Source organism: Sciurus vulgaris, assembly GCF_902686455.1.
Source record: "Sciurus vulgaris genome assembly, chromosome: 4".
NCBI classification, from domain to species: Eukaryota; Metazoa; Chordata; class Mammalia; order Rodentia; family Sciuridae; genus Sciurus; species Sciurus vulgaris.
The window spans coordinates 176,183,094-176,210,118 of record NC_136464.1 but is presented as its reverse complement, the minus strand read 5'-3'; the positions used below and the strand labels follow the sequence as shown (position 1 = coordinate 176,210,118).

The window sequence follows — 27,025 nt, the reverse complement described above, 5'->3', positions numbered from 1 at the left end:
TCAACTTTCAGCTGAACACATCAGCCATTTAGGAAAGGTTAAACAACCACAGCATTCCCTTAGTGACACTAGAGTTATGCTAGGGAAATGTGCTTTCATAAGGGAGCATTGTGTAAACAGTTCATTAATCTTCCATCTAACTTTCTCATGCTTTGCTAAAACCTACTTGCTGACCAGCAATCAGCTTTGCAATTTTTAAGTCTATTCTAGGTTTTTAAGTTTTAAAAACAAATAATTAGGACACAGGCGACATTATGATATCTCCTTTTTGCTTAATACAACAGTGAATAATTAGTTTTAAAAATTAATATACATTTTTGAGGCCAACAAAAAATAAAATGGCTTTCATTTTTATTGTACGTAACTCAAAATTAAGTTCAGATTTAAACTAAGAAAAAATATACTTACAGAACTAGCATCAACATCACTGTGGATGGCAACCGTCTTAATGCCCATCTTCTTGCAAGTTTTAATAACCTATTTAAAATACATTAATATTATCTATTTACAGTGATTCATATTTAAAAGGATTCAATAATAATAAACTTCACTGGGTAAAATGGAAAATGAGATTCAAGTTCTACTCACCCTACATGCAATTTCTCCTCTATTAGCAATAAGTATTTTATCGAAAGTCTGGAGAAAAAAAAAAAAGGTAAAAATTGTTATTCTTAATTTTGAGGTCAGAAAATACCAAGTTTTTCCACAATCAACAACGGACATTATCCTAGGAACACTGACTATCTAGGATAATATGTTCACTTAAAACCAAGAAGCAACTAAACTCTTCTGACCCTAATTACTTTGTTAAAGCATCACTTGACTAGGTTGGTTTATTCATAAGTGGACACAAATTCTCTTGACAAAAGCAAATCTTCAAATGATACTTTAGAAAACTAAAAAACTTTAACTCAAAACTGCTTAACAATTTACTTGAAATTTTATTTCACAAATTCTGGGAAATCCTAAGCATCCTGAGTTGTTTTGTGTTTATATCCAAAGATGTCCATATCAAGTAGGTCTTGCCATTTGAATTTGGTGTTAAGTCTGAATAACCATCACATTTTGAAGCAGATAAGGCTGAATGATAAGACAGATGCATCCTGTGTGTATCTGGAGACCTAAGTCCCAAGCTCAGCTTTGCTACTGATGACCACCTTCACTTCAAGCAATTTCCGTGGGTCTTAACTTCCATATATGTAATCTGATAGTACTCCAATGAAGAAAGTACTCATATGGTTTTCTTCCAACTCTAAAATTGTATAGACTAATCCCTTTTTTAGAAAAAACACAACTGGCAGGGGATACATCTCCACGGTAGAGCACTTGCTTACCATGAGCAAGGGCCTAGATTCCATCCCCAATCCTTAATACAGGAAAAAAAAAGAAGAAGAAGAAGGATGAAAGACGGGAAGAAAACATGCAATTATAAGAATCTGGATGCAATGCGCATAAGTACACAATTATTTATAGGTTAGTGAATTATTATAAGTTTAGTGGAGCCATATTTAGTTATATTTCTAAAAGAAGAGTTAAAAGTTCAATGTGGTATTCTAAAAAATACTCTTCTATAACTTAAGGCACCATGTTAACCCACAGGGAAAATCCAGAATCTCAGAATGGAAAAGGTTTTCAAAAAGTTTGACCTTTACCTCATTCCACCGACCTGAGACTAGCCTCTGCAGTAAAAAGTGGCAAACTCCCAATGTGACAGAACTCCAAATCATGGAGACTTGATCTGGGGGCCCTTAAAATAACCTGCTTTTACCTCAGGCCTGAGACTTCTATCCAAATGGTCACAGTAAATCCCTGTTGAACAGTAGGCATAGTCTCAGAAAACAATGCTTACACTTTCTTGAACTGCATTTAAAACTGTGAAGTTTTACGAAGCATTAAACAGACTTCAATTGATAAAAGCATTGCAAACAACATTGCTGTAAGTTGCACATTAAACAACTGCTAAAGCAAGTACGTATGAGCAGTTATAAGGAAGAATCCCATTCTGCTCTCTGAAGGCAGAATAGTGGTTAAGAGTTAGTCAGCCCAGCAGCTGGGAGGCTGAGAGTTCAAAGCCAGCCTCTGAAACAGCGAGGTGCTAAGCAACTCATTGAAACTCTGTCTCTAAGTAAAATACAAAATAGGGCTGGGGATGTGGCTCAGTGGTTGAGTGAACCTGAGTTCAATCCCCAGTACCAGGTAAAAGAGTCAGTCAGGAGCCAAACCACCCAGGCTGAAAAACTCTAGCACTCCCACATGTTCTTCTTGAATGTTCTTTCATGAGTACGTTATCCTTCTTGTCCCTCTTTCCTGGTATGTCAAATGAGGAAAATGAGAGTATCTGCCATAAGAGATAGTGAGGATTATATGAATTAACATCCTTATAGTGCCTAGAATACTGCCTAGCACATAATATATACTCAGTAACTATTAGCTATAGCTATTGTTATTCTACCCCACTGAACCACATGCCAGACTATTAGGAATCTAGGAGTATGCCCTTGTCTAATCAGGAAAAATCTGTATCAAAGCATATATTTGGCTGGGCATGGAGGTGCACATCTGTAATTGCAGCAACTCACGAGAATGAAACAGGAAGACTGCAGTTCAAGACCAGCCTGTGCAACTCAGCAAGACCCTCAGTAACTTAGCAAGGCCATGTCTCAAAAAATAAAAAATAAAAAGGACTGGAGTAAGGAGCAAAATGCCGCTGAATTCAATTTCCAGTACCAAAAATATGCACCTGACACGTCTTCTATTCAAGGCTACTAATATATATCAGTTAGTGCAAACTCAAAGCTCATAGTATCACTCAATCTTCTCTACATAAAAATTTTCTTTTAAATAAATTATAGATACATATGGTTCAGAATTTTGAAAGCACTCCAGGTTCCTGCCTAAAAGGCAACTGCTCTTACTAGTCTGAATATTCTTCCAGAGAGGCCATGGCACAGCCAAGAACATACATGCCCATCAAGCTAAGCAACTTTAAAACTCCCCCTCTGCATCAATTACAGGTGAGTATCAACTGAGCCTGATGACTTCAGTGGACAATATGACACAATCACAACACCACGGGATGCTGGGTACAGAGAAGGGAGAGCATGAACGGATGCTAAAGGCAATGACAGTGAAGGAAGAAGACAAGAAGGAACGACAAGGCGTTTTAGTATGGCTCAAAATGACCATGTATGGGGAACTGCAACACAGAAGGCTGGGGACCAAAAGGCAGATGACAGTCATAACTGTCACTTAAAAACTAAGAGAGTCATATGTAAGGCACCCCAAAGACACTCTGAGGAAGGAAAAAAAAAAAAAACTACAACTATAAATCAGAAGTCTGAGACCCTGAAGACAGAGGAGCTTCCAGGTACAGAGAGAGATAAAGGGGAACCCCCAGGAGCTGCTCTTAACTGTACACATGATGGTGTACATGATGTGTGTGTGGTGCTGGGGTTCAACCCAGAGCCTTGTGCTTGCAAGGCAAGCACTCTGCCAGGTGAGCTGTCTCCCCAGCCCAAGTCTCCTGAAGTTCTTTGTTCAGGCATTGTCTCTGTTCCAACCCGCCTTCTCTCTCTTCCTTTCCTGTGCTTAAATCCTCACTGCTGGGGTCTAAATGCACAGCTGGCACTTCATCCAGAAACCCGGAGAAGGACTGAGTTGGCCTGCTCCACTGGGTATTTGGTAAAGAAGTGACGCCAGAACTGCAGACGCTGACTCACTTGCTGGAACTTCCGAGAAAGGGCACAGCAGAGGGGCAACCCATCAGCTCTGAGAAAGACAGGCTTGAGTGTGTACCCAGCTTGCACTTCACTTTTTTTTTTTTTTTTTTTTTTTTGCAAAGGGTTTGGAGCCTCAGAGTCCAAACGTGCAAAATTGGGTTGTTAAGGACAATATTAAGCAGCTGACATTTAGGCCATGTGCTTTCTATAAACAAGCCACTGTGACAAACCCTTTCTGTGAATTATTTCTCTTTTCAGATAAGTTATTTATTCTCATAATTGTCTATGAAAAAAAGTAATACATTAATCTAAGATTTAAAAACTCATCTAAAGTTTTGATAATATTCCCATTGTATGAATGGAAAAACTGAGGCTTAGTGAGGCCCAATCACTTGCCTAAGTCACTTACAAAGTTAACTAGTGGAAGTCTGAACTCACACACAGGTGTTCGAGTCAGAAATCACCACGATTTGACACCAACTCTCAACACTGCAACATTAAGACCACCTAAAATTACTTTTGTTATAGAAACTACACCATAGGATGGAACTGTCTCCCACTAATAATTTAAGACCCACTGGTCTTGTTCCAGGCAAATTACCATTAAGCTTAATCCTCCTTATTTTCATGAACACACATGAAACAAGTTAACTTGTTAATTTTCCTCCCCTCAGCCCTGTACTAGGGGCATCTAACCCTGTAACCCAGGGGCATCTAATTCCTGAGCAACATCCTCAACAGTTTTTTTTTTGTTGTTTTGTTTTGTTTTTAATTTTATTTTTTTTTATTTTGGGACAGGGTCTCGCTAAATTGCCAAAACTACGATCCTCCTACCTCAGCCCCAGGAATTGCTAGGATGACAGGTGACTGTAATGGATTATAAGCACCACCATGCCCAGCTTTACCTGAGCAATTGTTACTTGATATGAGTCACTAAATAAAGTGTGAAGAAAGGGGTCAATGATATGATCAGATGAAAATCATCTTATTTAACAAATATGTATTATCAAAGACCACCAAGTCTGGTTGTAAACAATAAATGAAAGAGGCAGCACCTAATGAACAGCTAAAAGGACAGCATGAATTCCTGGAAGGAGAAGTTCCAATTAATGCAGCCCCGAAATGAAGGGTGAGACCACCAGCAGGGTCTGAAACACACACCTTTATGCCAGCTGGAAATAAAACACATCTATGGCCAACCGTAGAAACCACACCGTCTCTCCATGATTACCTTAGGCAGGACCCGACAAAGGAGATGGCATCTAAAACGAAACAGGTACCTGCTTACTGGATTCCAAGGGAATTCCACTTCTAGCTCCTTTATCTCTCCTATCTCCTTCAATGTGCCCAACCAAGATAGTTATGCATTTATTCATTTAATGATTATCAGTGGTCCCCAATGTGGGAGGTAAGTTAACTATTCCTGAAACCTCACCATGAGGTTATACAGCAAAAGCAAATCCCTGACCAAACTTTGCCTCACAGATGAACATTATTAACAGGCACAAAACGTGCTCCATAAGCTCCAAAAAGTCTCAGCTTGCTACTTTTTAAATATATATATATATATATTTTTAGTTGTAGACAGACACAATACCTTTATTTTACTTATTTATTTTTGTGTGGTGCTGAGGATAGAACCCAGTGCCTCACACATGCTAGGCAAGGGCTCGACCACTGAGCCATGGCCTCAGCCCTCAGCTTACTACACTTTTTAACAAAAGCCTACAAGAAAAACCTCACCAGAGGCAATGGCACCAATTGTACCCTCAGACTCAAGTCATCAAAATCCACCAGACCGGGGCTGGAGAAATAGCTCAGTTGGTAGAGTACTTGCCTTGCAAGCACAGGACCCTGAGTTCAATCCCCAGAACCGTAAAAAAAAAAAAAAAAAAAAAAAAAATCCACCAGACCCCTGGGTGTTACTTAAGGTATTATTTAAGTTGACAAGATCAACTAAGATTGTTCTATTATTCTGTTATTACAAAGGCTGCAAAGTTCTCTAAAATAGCCAATATATGTTATGGTTTAGGTATAGAGTGTTCCCCAAAAGCTCCTGTAAATGCAGGATTATCAGAGGCAACATGATTAGATAAGGAGAGCTCACACTTCATCCGTCCGTCCTAGTTTGAATGGTGGTAACTACAGGCCCATGGAGTGACTGAAGAGGTGGTCCACCATGTGCACAAACATAAGTACACATGAACTCCAAAGCAAATTGTCTGTGGTGGCGTTTTTAAATTAAACTATAGATTTCATAACAGCGAAATTTCACTCAACTAATCTATATAAGCCCATACTGCCCACATGAAACAGAGAACTTTAAATGTGGCCAAACTGAGATGTTCCAGAAAAGTGCAAAAGATTCACTAGATTTAGAAGATTTCATTGAAAAAGAAAATCTCAAGTGTTTTTTTTTTTTAATTGTGGGGGGAGAGGGTGTTACTGGGGATTGAATCCAGGGGCGCTTTACCACTGAGCCACATCTGCAGTCCTTTTATTTTGAGGCAGGGTCTTGCTAAGTTGCCAAGTCGGACCTCAAACTTGCCATCCTCCTGACAGCCTCTCAAATAGCTGGGATCACAGGCAAGCACCACCACACCCACCTCATTAAGTCTTTATATATTGCTTATATGTTTAAATAACATTTTAAGTTTTAAATTAAATAAATATATTAAAATTAATTTTACCTGTTTCTTTTCATAATATGGCAAATAGAAAATTTTAATTTACATTTTTCCTGCCATTATATCTCAAATTCTTTTTTGCTGGTTTTGTGGTGCTGAGGAATGAACCCAGGGCCTTGTACACACGACCCAGGGCAAACACTCTACCTCTGAGCTACACCCTCCACCCTGGCATAATATTTCTTTCTTTTTTTTTTAATTTATTTTTATTGTAAACAAATGGGATACATGTTGTTCTATTTGTACATGGAGTAACAGCATACATTTGCATATTCATACATTTACACAGTTAATGATGTTTGATTCATTCCATTATTTTTTTTCCTTCCCCCCACCCCTCCCACCTCTCTATTCCCTCTAAGAGTCCCTCCTTCCTCCATTCTTGCCCCCCTCCCAACCCCCATTACGTGCCATCATCCACTTATCAGTGAGATCATTCGTCTTTTGAATTTCTGAGATTGGCTTATCTCACTTAACATGATATTCTCCAATTTCATCCATTTGTGGGCAAATGCCATAATTTTATTATTCTTTTTTTTTATTAAAAATCATAAATTTACATAGGGCAATGTTGCTTGATTCATTCTGTTATTTTTTCCCTTCCCCCCCACCCCTCCCACCCCTCTTTTCCCTCTATACAGTCCTTCCTTCCTCCATTCTTACCACCCTCCTTATCCCTAAACCTAAACCTAACATTAACGCTAACCCCTCCTATCCCCCATTATATGTCCTCATCCGCTTATCAGCGAGATCATTCGTCCTTTAGTTTTTTGAGATCGGCTTATCTCACTTAGCATGATATCCTCCAATTTCATCCATTTGCCTGCAAATGCCATAATTTTATTATTCTTCATGGCAGAGTAATATCCCATTGTATATATATGCTACAGTTTCTTTATCCATTCATTGACTGAAGGGCATCTAGGTTGGTTCCACAATCTGGCTATAGTGAACTGAGCAGCTATGAACATTGATGTGGCTGTATCTCTGTAGTATGCTGATTTTAAGTCCTTTGGGTATAGGCCAAGGAGTGGGATAGCTGGGTCAAATGGTGGTTCCATTCCAAGCTTTCTGAGGAATCTCCATACTGCTTTCCAGAGTGGCTGCGCTAATTTGCAACCCCACCAGCAATGTATGAGTGTACCTTTTTCCCCACATCCTTGCCAACACCTATTGTTGCTTGTATTCTTGATAATCGCCATTCTAATTGGGGTGGATGAAATCTTAGGGTAGTTTTGATTTGCATTTCTCTTATTACTAGAGATGTTGAACATTTTTTCATATATCTTTTGATTGCTTGTACATCTTCTTCTGTGAAGTGTCTGTTCATTTCCTTAGCCCATTTGTTGATTGAGTTATTTGTATTCTTGGTGTAGAGTTTTTTGAGTTCTTTATATATTCTGGAAATAAGTGCTCTATCTGAAGTTTGAGTGGCAAAGATATTCTCCCACTCTGTAGGCTCTCTCTTTGCATTGCTGATAGTTTCCTTTGCTGAGAGAAAGCTATTTAGTTTGAATCTATCCCAGTTATTGATTCTTGCTTTTATTTCTTGTGCTATGGGAGTCCTGTTAAGGAAGTCTGATCCTAGGCCAACAAGGTGAAGATTTGACCTACTTTTTCTTCTATAAGATGCAGGGTCTCTGGTCTGATTTCAAGGTCCTTGATCCATTGTAAGTTGACTTTTGTGCAGGATGAGAGATAGAGGTTTAGTTTCATTCTGTTGCTTATGGAGTTCCAGTTTTCCCACCACCATTTGTTGAAGAGGTTATCTTTTCTCCATTGCATATTTTTGGCACCTTTGTCTAGTATTAGAAAATTGTATTTATTTGGGTTTGTGTCCGTGTCCTCTATTCTGTACCACTGATCTACCTGTCTATTTTGGTGCCAATACCATGCCATTTTTGTTACTATTGCTTTGTAGTATAGTTGAAGTTCTGGTATTGCGATACCCCCTGCTCTGCTCTTTCTGCTGAGGATTGCTTTAGCTATTCTGGGTTTCTTGTTCTTCCAGATGAATTTCATGATTGCTTGCTTTATTTCTGTAAGGTACATCATTGGGATTTTAATTGGAATTGCATTGAATATGTATAGCACTTTTGGTAGTATGGCCATTTTGACAATATTAATTCTTCCTATCCAAGAACATGGGAGATCTTTCCATTTTCTAAGGTCTTCCTTAATTTCTTTCTTCAGGGTTTTATAGTTTTCATTGTAGAGATATTTTACCTCTTTGGATAGATTGATGCCCAAGTATTTTATTTTTTTTTGAGGCTATTGCAAATGGAGTTGTTTTCCTCATTTCCCTTTCAGATGCTTCATCGCTTGCATATAAAAATGCTTTAGATTTATGCATGTTGATTTTATAGCCTGCTATTTTGCTGAATTCATTGATGAGGTCTAGAAGTTTTCTGGAGGAGGTTTTTGGATCCTCTAAATATAGAATCATGTCATCCGCAAATACAGACAGCTTAAGTTCCTCTTTTCCTATTCGTATCCCTTTAATTTCTTTAGTCTGCCTAATTGCTCTGGCTAGAGTTTCGAGGACAATGTTGAATAGAAGTGGTGAAAGAGGTCATCCCTGTCTTTTCCCGTTTTTAAAGGGAATGGTGTCAGTTTTTCTCCATTAAGAATGATGTTGGCCATGGGCTTAGCATAAATAGCCTTTACAATGTTCAGGTATGTTCCTACTACTCCTATTTTTTCTAGTGTTTTGAGCATGAAGGGGTGTTGTATTTTGTCAAACGCTTTTTCTGCGTCAATTGAAATAACCATATGATTCTTATCCTTAAGTCTATTGACGTGATGGATTACGTTTATTGATTTACAAATGTTGAACCATCCTTGCATTCCAGGAATGAACCCCCACTTGATCGTGGTACACAATTTTCTTAATATGTTTTTGGATACGGTTTGCCAATATTTTGTTAAGGATCTTTGCATCTATATTCATCAAGGATATTGGTCTAAAATTCTCTTTCCTTGATGTGTCTTTTCCTGGTTTGGGTATGAGGGTGATATTAGCTTCACAGAATGAGTTCGGTAAGGTACCCTCCTTTTCTATTTCCTGGAATACTTTGAGAAGTATTGGAATGAGTTCTTCTTTGAAGGTCTTGTAGAACTCGGCTGAGAATCCATATGGTCCTGGGCTTTTCTTGGATGGTAGATTTTTAATGGCTTCTTCTATTTCATTGCTTGATATTGATCTGTTTAAATTGTGTATGACCTCCTGGTTCAGTTTGGGAGGAGCATATGTCTCTAGAAATTTGTCAATGTCTTTGGTAGTTTCTATTTTGTTGGAATACATATTTTCGAAGTAGCTTCTCATTATGTTCTGCATCTCAGTGGTGTCTGTCATGATATTTCCTTTTGCATCATGTATTTTAGTAATTTGAGTCTTCTCTCTCCTTCTCTTTGTTAGTGTGGTTAAGGGTTTGTCTATTTTGTTTACTTTCTCAAAGAACCAATTTTTTGTTATGTCAATTTTTTGAATAGTTTCTTTTGTTTCAATTTCATTGATTTCAATTCTGATTTTAATTATTTCCTGTCTTCTACTACTTTTGCTGTTATTCTGTTCTTCTTTTTCTAGGGCTTTGAGCTGTACTGTTAGGTCATTTAGCTGTTGACTTTTCATTCTTTTCTGGAATGCACTCCATGCAATGAATTTTCCTCTCAGTACTGCTTTCATAGTGTCCCAGAGATTTTGATATGTTGTATCATCGTTCTCACTGACCTCTAAGAATTTTTTAATCTCCTCCCTGATGTTTTTTGTTATCCATGTTTCATCCAATAGCATATTATTTAGCCTCCAAGTATTGGAGTAATTTCCCTTTTTTATTTTGTCATTGGTTTCTACTCTCAGTCCATTATGATCTGATAGAACATAAGGCAGTATCTCTATTTTTTTGCATTTCCTAAGGGCTGCTTTGTGGCATAACACATGGTCTATTTTCGAGAAGGTTCCATGTGCTGCTGAGAAGAAAGTGTATCCGCTCATTGATGGATGGAATATTCTATATATGTCTATTAAGTCTAGGTTATTGATCGTGTTATTGAGTTCTATGGTTTCTTTGGTTGGATTTTGTTTGGAAGATCTATCTAGTGGTGACAGAGGTGCGTTAAAGTCACCCAGAATTATTGTGTTGTGATCTATGTGATTCTTGAAATTGAGAAGGATTTGTTTGATGTACAGGGATGCACCATTATTTGGGGCATAAATATTTACTATCGTCATGTCTTCCTGATCTGGCATTATATTTCTATTGGGTGACAAGAAGGTAGATTCTTCTTCTTTCAAACCTTCAGATTCAGAAGAATCTGGAAAACAGTTCTGTGCAATTCAGCAGTATAGTATTCTCGAGGGCTGGGGATATAGCTCAGTTGGTAGAATGCCTGCCTTACCAGCACAAGGTCCTGGGTTCAATCCCTACCACCACAAAAAAATTCTTGATTAATCACTCACAGCAGTTATATCTTCGATGACACTTACCTTGAAAAAGCTCTTCTTGACCAAAATTCTCTACTCTCTTTGAAGGCTACGTCACCACTAAAACACGTTTTATTCCCCATCACCACTTCTAGTCCTTTTATCTCCCCTACTATGAAGCTCAAACATTATCATATACCAAGATTTAGTTCGAATTACCCTGTCCCAAAATTTTCAATGTCTAGTTGCCTTCAATGCAAATGAGTCATATATTAAGTAAATGAAACAAAAACTCAATAATTCAATCAAAATCTTGCAAATGCCCAATCTTTAAGAAAGAATGGTATACTATTCTCCTAAAAACAAAGGAAATATATTACAATGTATTCAAGTTTTGATATAGATACAAATACAAAATTAAAGGACTCGCATTGTGGCCCACAATAAAAAATACAGATTGAGTGTATCAGTAAAACCTATGATGCTAAAGCAATAAATAATTGTACAGAATTAATAAAATTTAATCTGTCCAACTGAACACAGAAAAACTTAGCTGATGAGAGTATTTTTTAAATACTTACTTTTTCATTAGGATCATATCCCACTGAACTGAGACTACGGGACACGATTAAGCACCGTTTTGAATAGTGTGGAACATGCTATTAAAAAAAGAAAGAAAGAAAATGAAAAAATCAGATGCTTAACTTGGTTTCAAAATATTTTTTTCAGAGTACTTCTTTCAGTTTGCTTCTAGCTACAATATTTTATCAGCCACTGTATGTAATTATTAGCAGTATACCAAAATTATAGAAGGGAAATTGTAACTGTAGATTCATCCCCTTTACACAAATGAGTCCGAAGGCATCAAAACATCTCCAGAAGCCAGGCATGGTGGTGTATGTCTGTAAACCCAGTGACTCAGGAGGCTGAGGCAGGAGGATCACAGGTTTGAGCCTAGTCTCAGCGACTTAGGGAGACCCTAAACAACTCAGACTCTTTCCAAAATAAAAAACAAAAAGGGCTGGAGATGTGGCTTAGAGGTAAAGTACCTCTGGGTCCAATCCCTAGTATATATTTAAAAAAAAAAAAAAAACTTAAAGTATAACTAAATAAGTCAATGGACAAAGCAGATCTGAAGAAAGGTTTCTTTTCAAACATGCACTTAGAGCAAAGTGAGAAATGTCACATACCATGAAGAACTTTACAAAATACCAGAGTCTTGGCCTCAAGGAACTTCACTTTTGTCAGTGATCAGAAAATAATAAAAATGTTTTTAATTTGCCGATGTCTTGAGCATGATTTCTTGTTTTTTTTCTTATACAAGGGCTTTTATTGATAAAAATGAAAAAGTAATACTGATAATCAAATTTACTTCTAATTTATTATTTGTAGAGAAAGCATATCTTAATGCTGTAAGTCTTAAGAAAATGACAAATAAAAATTTCAATCAAGGTTTAAGAAAATTGATTATCCAGTAATCATTTAGAAAGTTAGACCCCAAAATGGAAAAGCCAGGAGTGGTGGCCCATGCCTGTAATCCCAACTACTCAGAAGGCTAAGACAGAAGGATCTCAAGTTTTAGGCCAGCCTGGGCAATTCAGCAAGGCCCTGTTTCAAAACAAAGAGGGTCATACGGGTACCTGCATAGTAAACCCAATCCCTGATACTGGATATTTTTTTAAAACATCAGGAAAAGGCAACAAGTGTTACCTCTTACAACTTTCTATAAGAGTAATCACTCATAAAACAAACAAGAAACAAAATGTTCATATAGTAACATTTTAAAATAACTCCAAAGATGTGTACAATTATTTTTAAAGAATATAAAGATACAAATTGCAAAATGTATCTTGTTTTTCTTTTTTTTCCTTTTTTTGCAAAATATAATCTCTAGTGCGCAACCATAGAAATGAAAAGTTGTACGCCATTTGTGTACAATGAAAAATGTAGTCCGTAAAAATATTTTTTTAAAAAATATATATAATCTCTATATAAAAGTAAAGGTAATAGACATGATAGACACAGTTTATAAAAAAAAAAAAAAAAAAAAAGCCTCTACATTACCAAGTAAAAAAGGAACACCAGTGGAGTTAGAATGGGAAGAAAATCAACTTCACCGTGTCCCTACTAAAGACCAAGATTGTCTCATATATTCCTTCAAGCATCCTCATGAGTTAAAAGAGTATCATCTCAGGGCTGGGTTGTAGCTCAGTGGTAGAGTGCTTGCCTGGCACATGTGAGGCACTGGGTTCCATCCTCAGCACCACATAAAAACAAATAAATAAATAATGAAGGTATTGTGTTCATCTAAAAAAAAAAAAATTAAAAGAGCATTATCTCCAATTTCATGAGAAAATTGAGTCCCAAACACTTTAATTTTTCAAAGTCACAGGGCTGGGCTTTAATGGTTACAATGTTTAAGCTCATTTGTTAAAAGTTTCTGGAAGTTTTTTCTATTACAAGATAATAAAAACAATGGCACCTCCTACATTGACATTAATGTCAACTCCAAGATATGGAGTTATAGAAAAATGACCATCAAAAGGGCCTCACCGCAGAGCATGGTGGCGCATGCCTATAATTCCAGTGGCTCAAGAGGCTGAGGTAGGAGGACTGAAAGTTCAAAGCCAGCCTCAGCAAAAGGAAGGCACTAAGCAACTCAGTGAGACCCTGTCCCTAAATAAAATACAAAATAGGGCTGGGGATGTGGTTCAGTGGTCAAATGTCCCTGAGTTCGATCCCTGGCACCGCCTCCCAAAAAAGGTGGCGGGGCCACTCTCTCCATGTTCAACAAAAAATTCAGTCTTCTGCCCTCTACAGAATAGTCATAATTTAGAAATCTGACTGTCACAGCAAACTTAATAACAAAGGCAATACTCTTTCCCCCAAAAGTATGTGTTTATAGCCTCAACCAATGCTGAAAATAAACTCTAGGAATAACAAGAAGCAAAAACCTGGGAATTTTTCGAATTTGTGCTGCTATAAAGCATCACTAGGAAATTTACACAAGTTAATAACTCACCAGCTTTCTATCAGTTTTGTAAAATGTGACAGCAAGAATTTTTCACTCTCACTAATTCACCCTAATATTGTAGCCACAAAATGGTCTATTCAGTAACATGTCAACATACTCTTTTACAAAAAGTAAACTCATACATATGTGTTTAATCACTAACAAAGAGTATAACTGATTCCTGATGGCAGAAACCAAATGTGATTCTTCAAGACAGAAAATACAATCTGGACATTTTTGGTACTCTAATTCTCTCTGGAAATGAGAATAAACAGGGATGCCTTTGCTTGAAGGAAGAACACCCAGGAAAGCAGATAACCATGTGCGAGAACTCCAGAGAGGACTCGCACTCACCCAGTTCAACCTCACCATCTCTGTGACTTGAGCAAGCAACCCACTTGAACCTCTCTGCTAGGATATGAACACTCAAATGGCTTTTCTCCAACGTCCCTTACTGATCTGAACCACTATTATTCAAAAACTAAAGGCTTAGTACACGTGTGCAGAAGCCTTGGAGGACTTACTGAAAGATATGGGTTCATTTAAACTGATCACTGGGGGCCAAGAAGATGGTGACACTGAGCTATTCAGAAATTTAAAAGAAAAGGAGAAATAGAGCTAATATAATTGACTTTGATAAGTATGAATTTTGCATTCAATTTCTAGGTAACTTGTAGAATAAACACCTCAGATTATATGGCTCATTAGAGGGGTTCATGAACTAAATTAAACCTTGGCCACAGAAAAGAGTTCCTAACCCAAATGATTGAGAATTCTCTAAGTGGTCAAGCACCAAGGAATATTTGAGTCAGTTGAATCTCTGTATATATTTACTTGCAAAGAAGTATCAATAATATAAAACTAGACTGAAAAATTTCTATACCACACAGTTCTTAAAATGCAATCAAATCTAATTCACATTAAACCTGGCCAAAACACAGATAATGTACCAGTATCACTAACTGAGCAAAAATGTTTTTGGAATCTTTTTTTACTATTTGAAAATATTTTATTCTGAAGATCTAATACACACCACATTTTGTCACCATTATCTAAAAAGGAAGTATACAGCTTGTGTACATGTGAGCTTGTAATTATGTGGCCCTCACTTTTAAAAGGCATGGATGCTTCTAGTTAGCCAGTAACCCGTTGAAATCATTAATGCAGACAGCATAACAGCAGAACGGTTACCCAGGAAAAATAAGAATTTGAGTCTTAGCCACTGAACTGCCTGGAGCCAGCCCCATTAAAGGCTCTTTTTGTTGTTGTTGTTGTTGTTGTTGTTTACTCTAGGCAGATCTTAATGGAATTTTAAGAAAGGAGAATCCACACAAGTTAGAGGCTGGCCTCAGTCACTTAGCAAGACTCTGTCTCTAAAATAAATAAATAAATGACTAGGGATGTAGCTCAGAGGTAGAAGGCCCTTGGGTTCAAACCCCAGTGAGAGAGAAGAAAAAGATGGGTCAAAAATTAGACAATTTTTGTAAAACCAGAACATAAAATTTATTTTTTAAATGTTGGAAACAAGTTAATAGAAATCTGTTAATTTGAACCTCTACGTAGAATTAAATTTGTTGTTTTCGTTAAGTATGTAAGAAACTGGTTACAAACCCAGACCAAAATTCTTTTAAGATACTTCCTAGCAACAAAGTTCTGAGAAAAAAACTTAAATCAACACCATTTATAACAACCAGTAAGCCTGTCATAGGGCAGAAATGCCACAGTGTAGAAACTGTCCTCCAAAAAATATACTGCCAAGGATTCCCTGCCTTAGAAGGCTTCCTGTATTTTTGACACTTGTAGAGAAAGGCCTGCTAACAGCGTGGCAATGGAAGCGGCAAGACTCTCCATCTCAAGCCCTGGGCTGACTCGGTTCCACTGCTTCATAGCTGAGACCCCAGCAAATCAGTTCTCCGGGCTCCAGTCTCCACCTTCCTGTTTCACAACAAGGGCTGTTAAAAGGATCAAATGAGTCTTTTTACAAAGTGTGGGGGGTGGGGACTGTGAGGTATACCCAAAAACCAAATAGGAGTACTCAGCCTTCCTTTCTTTCCTAAAATTATACCAGAGCCATTGGTGAGTTACCATTAGCAGTTACCATTAGAACTCTGGCTTAGACTCAAATTCTGAGTTAGAATCTTGATTCTGGCATTTCTTAAGTTCATAGGAAAATTTCCTCATTTGCAAATGGGGATAATAATAGCACTTATCTAGGTCATAATGCCACTTTGAGGACTAAATGAGAATGTATAAAACACCTAGTACAGTTGTACGTGTGGTATAGTCATCATACAATAACTGTTAACCAAAAGATGAGGGAAATGGTACAACTTTTAGACACACTGGACCCACGTCTTCCAGTCACTGCAAGCAGGGAAACAAACATTATTTTATATGATAAAACAGCACCTACTTCCACATTCAACACGTGGCTGTACTACAGGCAAAACTGGTAAATCCACTTGCAATTATCTTAAAGAACAATTTAAACGTTAGTTCTGCCGAAACAAACTACATTCAGGTGAATAATACTAAAGCAATTCTATGGACAGGTTAATTCCACGAAGCAACCTATCCACAAGACTGCAAGTTAATGGAGTCGAGGATGATCTTACCAAGGTGACCATGAGCTAACACTGCAGCCCTAAGTTTCCAGGTGAAGGCAGATCCTGGCCTCCATGCTCAGAAGCATCAGTTGAATATTGATTTCAGCATTTTAACAGACCATGGGGACCTTCTAGGAAAATGCCCTCTAGAGACACTGGACGTAGTGAGGTTTGTCACTGCAGTACAGTTTGTCTTTTAAACAGACACTAACTGGTCTTCACAGGCTACCAAAGTCACACAAACACCTCCTTCTTAACAGTCAAGTCTCAAGATCGCCCAGGCTCTGCCTCCGTGCTAAGGTGCGACAGCAGGAAAAGATCCGAGCCAGCTCTAAAACTTCATCTTCCCCAAGTGGCCGTTCCTCCCAGTCCACCTGTAGCAGACATTGTGGGTGCCCAAACAGACCTCCTCACGCAGCAGTGTGGCATCCCCCTGCTGCTGTGCTCAGGTCGCAGGGCTCACACCCGCTTCTCACTGAGACCATTATCCTCTACTACACAGGAGTTCTCCATCAAGCCTGGAAACTACCCTCTCCCGGCCCACAGCCAAGGACGAGCACAGGATTCAAAAGGTCAGGACCTTCACTCCAAGGTGGAACCGATTGGACAGCACAATCTCTGCTCTAGAACTGCGATTTCACAACTACCAGTCACTTGTGGCTGCTAAGCACTTGAAATGGGCCTAATTCCAAATAGTCCAAATTCAAATGTGCTCCAAGAGTAAATGCCACACCAGATTTTGAAGATTTAGAAGGTGTTAAATAAAAATCACAGGTCAGCCAGACATGGTTGTGCATACCTATAATCCAAGTAATGTGGGAGGCTGAGGAAGGAGGATCTCAAGTTCAAGGTCAGCCTCAGCAGCTTCAGGATATCCTAAGCAACTCAGACTGTCTCAAAATTTTAAAAAATGGTGAGATGGTGGGGCCCAGGGACACAGCTCAGTAGTAAAGCATGCCTGGATTCTATCTCCAAGACAAAAAAAAAAAAAAATAATCAGAGGCCATTTACTTTGGACTAAGTTCCTGTGCTAAGCCCCACAAAGCAGGCTAAAAGTCACTCATGCCAAAGGTGTGCACTAAAACTAAGCTGTTTATCTGGTCATTCTAGAGATTAGGACTAGAGAGGTAACAGTTGAATTTTCCAAATAGGTCAGTTTTAATTGGCATAATAAATCTCTGGACTTAATCCTGTCTCAAAAAAAAAAAAAAAAAAAAAAGAACCTGAAGTCTGAAGTAACCTAATGTTAACTGATTAATCGTTTTTCCATTTTTCTGTCTTCCTGGAAAGTAACTTTGAAATGACCAATTTCCTTTTCATGCCTTGCTTATTTTTTCTCTACCCCTTTTCTGTCTCTAAAATCAACCGCCTCTCCTCAGTTCCTTCAAACACTAACTCTATTTTTGGAATACAGTGTTGGCCAGTTCTAGAATCAAAAATAAAATCAATTAAGTTTTATTTATTTATTTATTTATTTTTTGTCCTGAGGATTTAACCCAGGGGTGCTTTACCACTGAGTCACATCCCCAACCCTTTCTATGTTTTATTTTGAGACAGGTTCTCACTAGGTTGCATAGGGCCTCCTTAACCTGCTGAGGCTGGCTTTGAACTCACAATCCTCCTGCCTCAGCCTCCCAAATTGCTGAGATTATAGGTGTGCACCACCACAACCGGCTACCAATTAAGATCTTTAAAGTGCTGTAATTCTTTTCCTTGGACATTGCAAAAACAAGTGCAAAAGAATTCTTCAGTGAATTTTTACATGTTGAAATAAAAATTTGAAAATATCAGGTTAAATATAATATGTTGTTGATTTTGTGTCTTTTGATTTTTCACTATGAATGCTAGGGCTGGGGAGATAGCTCAGTTGGTAGAGTGCTTGCCTTGAAAGCACAAGGCCCTGGGTTCAATCCCCAGCACCCCAGCACCGCAAAAAAAAAAAAAAAAAAAAAAAAAAAAAATGCTAGAAGAAGTTTAATTTTATGTGTAGCTCACCTTATACAGTTTTTTTTGTTTTGTTTTGTTTTGGTTTGTTTTGTTTTAGAATCACCTGTAGGGCTTGTGAAACCAGATTGCTTGGTTCCACCCCAGATCTTCTGATTCTGTGGGTCTTAGGATGGGACTAAAGAAGGGGTATAAAGGGCATTTCTAAAAAGTTCGGGTGCTGTTGCTGCTTGCTTTGAGAACCGCTGCCCCAGGGTACCCCTGTAACAGGGACGTGTCCAGCTGGGAAGACCTCCTGGCTTAGCTCTTCGCTGCCTTCACTCCTCTTCATCACCATCTGCACAAAAGCTAGGCACCTGATCATCCCACCTCCCAGAACTGCTTTTACACAACCTGAACTTTCACAAAGTATCAGATTCATAGCAAAAGTTAGGTGGGGGATATCTCTGCACACTTTGTAAAACAAATAACAAGTCAGGCCTTGTATTGTTAGATACCCTCATGTAATATATTCTATGCAGTGCTAAGATTTACTTATCTTAATGAACAGATGTTCCTTACTATTAGACAGGGACAGTTATGTGGCCTCCTGCTTCCCTCCTTTCCATGATTGCTATGAAGATTGTGCCCAAGAGATATAAATTTTCCCCTTCTTTTTTTCTACTAAGTTTATTAATATGATATGATGAAAGCACTGAAGACAAACCTGAGTTCCAATCCTGAATTTACCACTTAACTGTGCAAACTTGCTTAAGTTTCTGAACTACTCTGTGCCGCATCCCTAAAAATGAGAATCACCTGAAGGTAGTATGATGACTGAAAGAAATAATGCATGTGAACATAGCGTTCTGTTTCTGCATTTTCAACAACCCAAAATTCTCCAGCAACCTGAGAATGCTGGTTTCTCACCATTTTCCCTGTTCTGTGCCAATTTTGTGATCAGATGAACAACAAATAAGAAAAAAAAAAAAAATTCTGTTTCATAAATGCAATCAAAACGATTATTTTAATGTAACTATTGTCTTTGTGTATGTATGTATGATACTAGGGAATGAAGTCAGGGGTACTGTATCACCAAGCAACATTCCCAGCCCTCTTGATTTTTTACTTTAAGACAAGGTCTAGCTAAGTTGCCCAGCTGGCCTGGAACTTGGGGTCCTCCTGCCTCTGCCTCCCAAGTAGCTGGGATTACAGGTTGTACCACTGGCCAGTCCTAACTATTGTTTTGATCTTTCTTTTCTCCCAAGTCTCAGCCTTCCTATCTCTAAGACATTACCAAACCCAGAATCTTAGGAAAATGACTTGAGTCATTCTTTTTTATTGTGATATAATTTGCATACCACAGAATTACCTTTTTTTTTTTTTTTTTTTTTTTTTTTTTGCAGTGCTGGAGATCGAACCCAGGGCTTTGTGCTTGCAAGGCAAGCACTCTACTGACTGAGCTATCTCCCCAGCCCTGAATTTACCCTTTTAAAGTAAACAAACTCAGTGGTTTCACAAGGTGTGAAACCATCATCACTATCCATTCCAGAACATTTTTCATCACCCCTGAAACCCTTTAACACTCATTCCCATCCACTCTCCTCCTAGGCCCTGGCACCTAATGAAATCATATAAATGTGCCCTTTGTGTCCACCTTTGAAGAGTCATTCTTGGTTTTTCCTTTTCCCAGGTATCTCCCTCCGAACCCAAAAGCAAGTGCTACTGAAACCAAAGTTTGAGATGAAACTAGATTCTCTCCACTTCTGCTAGCAGGTGGGTTTGGTAAGTTGCAAGAAAGCCCACTTCAGTGTTAGCAGCTAACACTGAAGTGGGATACCTGCTGGTATCAGCTCCAGGGTGGCAGTCTGCAAACCCAGATTATTCTCCACTACTACCAAGTGGCCTATTAGGCTCTGAATGGCAGGCTATGCCCTACAGATTCGAGAAGACCCCAGCAGTTCACCACCAATTTCTTTTCAGGTTTTTGTTTTGGCAATTTAAAAAATGAAATCCATGGACAATAACAGAAGGGAAGAGTGAAAGGAGTAGGAATTATTCAAGTGAGAAGAAAAGAAACAGCTCCTGCAGGGCAGAGGGGCCCCAGTAGGGGTTGCTGCTTAAGTGTATTAGCCTCGAGGTTTACATAGCTAGTGGTCAAAAATCATATGAATCTGGTCTTAGAAAAGTACCAATACTATTGGTCAAACTTAATGCTAAACAGGTCCTGGAAAAGTACCAATGCTACTGATTAGTCCTTGAGTGAACTTTCCTGAAACCTCCATTCAGGTCTGCCCCTACTTCTACATACCAGGCATCCAGGGGAATGTGTGGTGCCTACCTCATTCACTTACTGCACCTAGCTTCAAAAACATCCCAGATCTGACTACTTCTCACCACCTCCAGTGCTATACCCTACAGGGCACAGGTTACCATGATCTCCAACTTCAACTTCTCCAACAGCCTCATGACTGGCCTCCCTGCTTTCTTCTCCCCCACCCCACACACTCCCACTAAGCCATTCCGCACACAGCGGGCAGTCCTTTCAAAATGTAAATTCAATTTCTTAAAATTCTCTAATTGGACTTCCATTATTAGACAAACTCCAAACCCAAGCACCTACATGACTCTGTTTTCATTTCCCCATGTATTTTACTCCAGCTATATTGTACACTTTCGTCCCTTGAGTATACCAAATGCAATCTCACCTACAAGCTTTTCATCAGCATTCCCTCAGTCTGGAATGCTAGTCCCCCCAAATCATCACATGATGGGCTAGGTCAATTTTCTGTTCAAATGACACATGCATTACATGTCTCCCCTTTCTCCTTAGCCAACATCCACCCAGCCCTAACACCAACACTACTTTCTATCCCATGCGAAAGCTAAGCATCAAAATGGAGTCACTTTTGCCAAGCCCCAACCAAATGAATAAATAAATAAAGCTTGGAGGTTATGAAGAAGGGGTTCTCATGCATGACTATCTGATGAAGGTTGTTCAGAAAAGACTGCCAGAACCACAACCTTGCACAAAGGTCACCACAACCTGAAGCAAAAAAATACTTTGGCAGCACATCTGCCCAATGACTATCTGTTCAACCTTAGACTGACACCACCTTTATTTTGCATCCTTATAGCCAAGGATTATTGTTTCAAAACATGTAATCCTCCTCACTTTACCTTTAAAAACTTCCCCTACCTCATCCTCTTTGAATATACTCACAGTTCACATGTATGCTGATTGCAAAGTTTGGCTATCCCCAAATAGATAGCAATATTCTTTGGGAAATCTCATTCCAATTATTATCTAGGATCTATAGGTTGGCACCTATTATCTGCCCCCCACATACTTTTTTTAATTCTTTACAGAGCACTTACCACTCTGTGAGTTTATCCATTTATGTGAATGCTGTCAGTCTCCTCTACTCAAATGTAACTATGACAAGGGCAAAACATTCATAGCCCCAGTGCTAATTAGGGTCTGCCACATGGTAAGTGTACGTGGGTTGAATGGTGGCCCCAGAGTGATGTGTCCATGTCCTGGGACATGTGAAAAGGAGTTGTTAGTTATAATGAAGTTAAGGATCTTAAAATGAGATCATCCTGGATCCTGTCATGCAATCTTGAAGAGGCAGCAAGAATTCTCCCCCTAGAGTCTTGAGAGGGAACCTGGCCCTGCAGACACTTCAAATTCAGCTTCTGGCCTCCAAAGCTGTGAGAGAATGATTTTCTGTCATCTTAAGCCACTAGGTTTATAACCTAGGAAACTAATATAAAGTTTCCTGAACAAAGAATTCCAAAGCATCCAGGAATGGAGGCACAGAAGTGTAATCCCAGCAACTCTGGCTGAAGCAGGAGGATCACAAGTTCCAGGCCAGTCTTGGCAACTTAATGATATCTTCCAACATCTTTTAAATTCACTCTTATTTTTATCTAATTATATTGATTCCATCAGTTTGTGGTCTTTTTTTTAAAAAAATGAAAATGTCAATAGGCATTTAAAATAAGTTTAACGTTTTAAAATCATGCAATACTCTTACTTTCAAAAAAGTTATTTTGCTTCAAAAAAATACATTGAAGACTATCTTTGAAACAAAAACAATATTCTATACCTCATACTTTACCATGCTACTGAAATTATTCCGAAGATCAATTAACTTATCAAATTATTTCGCCAATCTTTAATTTTATTCCTTGATCTCTGTGCACCTGGCACACAGTTAGGGAACATGTTTTAATTTCCTCTGGTCTCCTCAGAACATACCTTGGTTCCTGGGACCCAGAAGATGCTCCACTCAACACTTTTTGAAAAGAGATAGCAGACAACTAGTTAGATGTATGAATGCAAACGATTTATCAAAATTTCTTCCTTTGTTTAATAACTATACCTCCTCACAACCCATTCCTCAAAATTCTATTATCTCTTCCTCTTTCTTCCAAATCCTAATTTAGTGAATTAAGATGCAGTGTTTAGTCAATTAAATATTAAATTACCCACTGTATGTTCCAACTGTAACTTCTGCCTCCAATTACTGACCCAAAAACCAGACACTGATTCTCCTGTGTCTTAAGCACCTCAACATAATTCTTACAGGCTTGTAATGTCAAATGATGAGATGAAACACTATGCTTCTCTCTTCAAAAAAAAAATATTCCCCAAATCCCTTTCTCATCCCTATTTTCCCACTTATCCACATTAAAAAAAAAAAAAAAAGATTTTTGGAATCATTTAAATAACTCCTTTTCCATCACTCTTTACCAAAAATGTCACAAATTTTCCACCTTATTTAGAAAGGGGCTATCACAATTTTTACCTCTGCTCTAAACCTCTTAAGACCAATAAGAAATCCAAATTCATAAATACACAAATGTCTATAAACATCTTATTACACCAGAAACCAGTTTCTGTAAAAGTCAAGGGAAAAAATTTTCCTAAGTGATTTGTCAGAAATGTATCAACATGATAGAAAAAATTTTCCCAGAGCAATTCTAAAGCACTCAGACATGCTTAAACATTTTTTACCTATGTTTACATGTTAGAAATGAATCATACGTTTCAAGGAACAATATATAGCTTAAGCATTCAAACTTTGGGAATGTACTATACAATGAGACTATCTTTCAAATGTGGGGCAATGTGTAATTGGAAAAGCAAGGCTTTGGAATCTACTTTCTAAGGTTCAAATTCTACCTCAACCAATTATGTCCTTAAGTTACTTAACTGCTCTGAACTTTGTTTTCTCTTCCATGAAATTGAGATTGTTGATGTAGTTGTTATATAAATAAAAGATAATATAGGAAAACCATTCAAGGCGTATAAAAGTTCAGAAACTATAGCAATTCCTATAAAACCAACTTTCTCCAGCCACTGAATGTAGGCAGTACAAACAATTAGGTATTTAACAGAATATGTTTTAAAAGCTGATCTCTAAAACAAATAAAAACTAAAAGGTTAACTCTACATATACCCTAAAAATAAACAAATTCTGTAGCTGATTAAAAGAATGGTCTGAATTCTCTAGACTAGTCTAAAGTAGCTGTCTGCTTTTCATCCAACCAAAAGGTTTGCATAAGTGGCGGGAGGGATTAAAATCTTCAAAAGATTCTGCTTCAAACAGACTCGTCCGAGCATATTTCAAGTTCATAGAAGAGAAGCATAGAGAGGAGCTAAGCAGTAGCTCAAGTTCCCTAGAGTGATAGTGAACTTCAGAGATGCTTCCTATTTCAACAAGGAATTCTCTGCTGGCACAAACATAATGCTACTCCATTGTCAGACATGCAGCACCTATTGTGTCAAACTCTGTGTTAAGACCATAAAAACAGACAAGATGCAGACTCTGCTGACACATTAAAAGGAAGAAACCAGGTAAGAAAAAAATCAAAGCTTACATATTACACAGTAAGTATCTAACAGTAACTACAGTTACAACTTTCTCCTCTTAGCCTCCCCAATCTAAAATGTCAATGTCATCCTCCCACCTCCAGCACCAATGGCTTCCCACTGCTCTAAGATAAACACTAAATTTCTGTAACAGGATCAACAAGGCCCACCACAGTCTGATTCCTGCCTATCCCTCCACCACCATGTAGTCCCTGCACCAGACTCTCAACAGGCTTTTCTCAGGTCTGCAAACCTCTGGCCACTGGACCCTTCCATGTGCTGTTCTACCACATATAATACTACCACTTCTCTTTACCTAGAAAAAAAAAAGTCACTTCATCCTTCGATATTTTTCTTAATTTTTATTTCCAAAGGAAATACTCCAGTATAGTATGATTAAGAGCACTGGCTCTGGGGGATATGGGTGTTGCTCAGCGGTAAGAGTATTTGCCTAGCATGTGCAAGGCCCTGGGTGCCATCCCCATCACCAAAAACATAATAATTATATATAAATAAATAAATTTTAAAAGAGCACTGGTTCTGGAGTTCTAAATCCAGAACTAGGTCTGCTGCTTACTAGTTCTATGACTTTGAGCAAGCCACATAACACTTTGTGCCTTGATTTTCTCTTCTGTAAATGGGGATTATAAGGCTATTGTGAAGATTAAATAAATTAATTGAAGTAAAGCACCAGAATAGTTATCTTAGAACAGAGAACTCAAAAGATTCTTGTCTTGGTCAAATCTATTTTATTTTATTTCAACACCAAAGCCCCTCCCCTGGCATTTTCTCTCTCACTAATAGACTAACGTTTCTAAGAAGACAAATCCTATTCATCTCCTAGAATTGGAACATGGGAGGTATTCAACAGAGACGTGTTTAAAAACAAGAGCTGAAAAGAAACCAAGGCCTAATGGAGTGACCTGTGCAACACACTGCACTTCCTGCACACACCTTTCCCAGACTGCCTCCTGGGTAAATGCACACAAGTCTTACAAGTTCAGATGAACTGACGTGAACAGTGAAGACTGAAAGATTACAGAATGATAAGAATTAAAGAACAGGCCTGTGTGGTGGCACACGCCTGTAATCCCAGCAGTTCAGGGGTTGAGGCAGAAGTATCATGAGTTCAAAGCCAGCCTCAGCAAGGCCCTAAACAAGTTAGCAAGAACCTGTCTCTAAATAAAATATTTTTTAAAATGTGGTTCAGTGGTTAAGTGCCCCTGGGTTCAATCCCTGGAACCAAAAATTTTTTTAAAAAAAATTTAAAAAAGAAAGAACAAACAGCATATGGTAACACAATAAACAGCGAGAGTGGGCATTCTGCAACCAACACTAAGCAAATATAGGTGCCAGGCTTACTTCCAGCTCTCTCACACTGCCTAACTGGGTCTCAATTCCCTCACCTTCAAAAAGACTAAGAGGGGACAGATCATCTCCAAAGTATCTTCCAATTCTAAATTTCAATGATTATAAATCAAGTTATGTTGGAATTTTTTAAAGGATTTTTCATAAAAAAAAAAAAAAAATTTAACAAGCACACTAAACCTGCTGACAGATGGTTTTCAGGGGACCTTCATTTTAAAGAATTGGTTCAGATGACTTAATAGGGCTAACAGACTATGCCCAGAAGTTACAAAAGACTCCATGGGAAAGGGAAAAAGAAACAAGAAGCACAGGCCAACACGCTAACCTGTGGATCAAACTGCCACGGTAACACCACAGGGTGAGCAATGCTGAAATGTGTTTCAAATCAGGCTACTACACAGAAAAAAGAAAGAAATTCACAGGCTGGATTTCACATACGGTTCAATGTGGTGCCCTATAATTTACGCAGGCTTTCAACTCAAACCTGAAATCTATTAGCGATCCTAACATCATATACTACTTTAAAAGTTAAGATGAACTCACAGCCCTAACTGGAGCAGCTATTCATAACAGCCCTCCAAAGCTGAAAAGTGGCAGGGACTCTTAAAAACACATCCGGGAAAGCACAACACGAAGCCAGTACCTTAAAGGCACTGGAATCTGCCCACTGGCAGTGCAGGTTCTTTACCGCCCGAAGACCATCAACCCCCTGGGGGAGCAGAAAATGAAGAGCCGCCTGCCTCCTTAGGCCTCTGTGCTGCAGAATCCTCGGGAGAAATCTCTGCTACGAGGGATGCCTCCCCAGCCGGCTGCACCGCGAACTCGGGATGGAGAACGAGCGTGGGGCGCAAGGTGCGGCGAAGCCAGGTCCGGAGAGGACACGGTACCGCCCGGGAACGGCCGGGGCACCAGCCCCCAGGAGGAGGGGCCGGAGGGAAGCCCAGGCCCGCAGAAGCCCCACCGAGCCTCACCTTCAGGGTCCAGAGCACCGCGCTCCGCATCAGCTGCAGAGAAGGCCACCGCCCACGCCGTCCGGCCGCGACCAGCGCGACAGTCCCTACCCGGAGCCCCGCCATTGTAGCCCCAGCGGACCGGAGCTCCGCTGACCTCTCACCCCGCGGAAGGGGGCGAAAGGGGAGCGTCCGAGCTCCGGCCAATCACGAGCCAGGAACCCCAAGCCCCACCCCCTGTCGCGAGGGGAGGGCTGGGAGGTGGTTTTCTCTCACCGCCCGGGCCTCGGGCCGCGCTGAAAAAGGGCTCTCTAGGACCCGGAGGGCGCCGACCCGCGGCGCGCCCCGCCCCGAGCCTAGTCGAGGCCACCCGCCGGAGCCAGCCCCCGCCCGGAGCAGGACCCGGGACACTCGCGAGTCGCGCCGGCCCGCCTGGGGCGATCCGGAACTACCCC

The 27,025-nt window shown here is 39.2% G+C and overlaps 1 protein-coding gene across 4 annotated transcripts in view; it reads right to left on the bottom strand.

The window, feature by feature from the left end:
• The window catches only part of PCCA (propionyl-CoA carboxylase subunit alpha), a 369,734-nt gene extending 342,983 nt beyond the window's left edge, over positions 1 to 26,751 (bottom strand). For 3 of the 4 annotated variants that reach the window (XM_079138616.1, XM_079138618.1, XM_079138619.1), the window contains exons 1-4: positions 26,592 to 26,751; positions 11,411 to 11,488; positions 589 to 636; positions 409 to 477 (exon numbers count right to left, since the gene is read on the bottom strand). In XM_079138616.1, coding sequence (XP_078994742.1) covers positions 409 to 477; positions 589 to 636; positions 11,411 to 11,488; positions 26,592 to 26,696 — 300 coding nt within the window. In that variant the 5' untranslated portion in view covers positions 26,697 to 26,751. The remainder of the gene's footprint in view (positions 1 to 408; positions 478 to 588; positions 637 to 11,410; positions 11,489 to 26,591) is intronic. The other variant, XM_079138617.1, reaches the window with a different exon arrangement.
• Between the last annotated feature and the right edge of the window lie 274 nt (positions 26,752 to 27,025).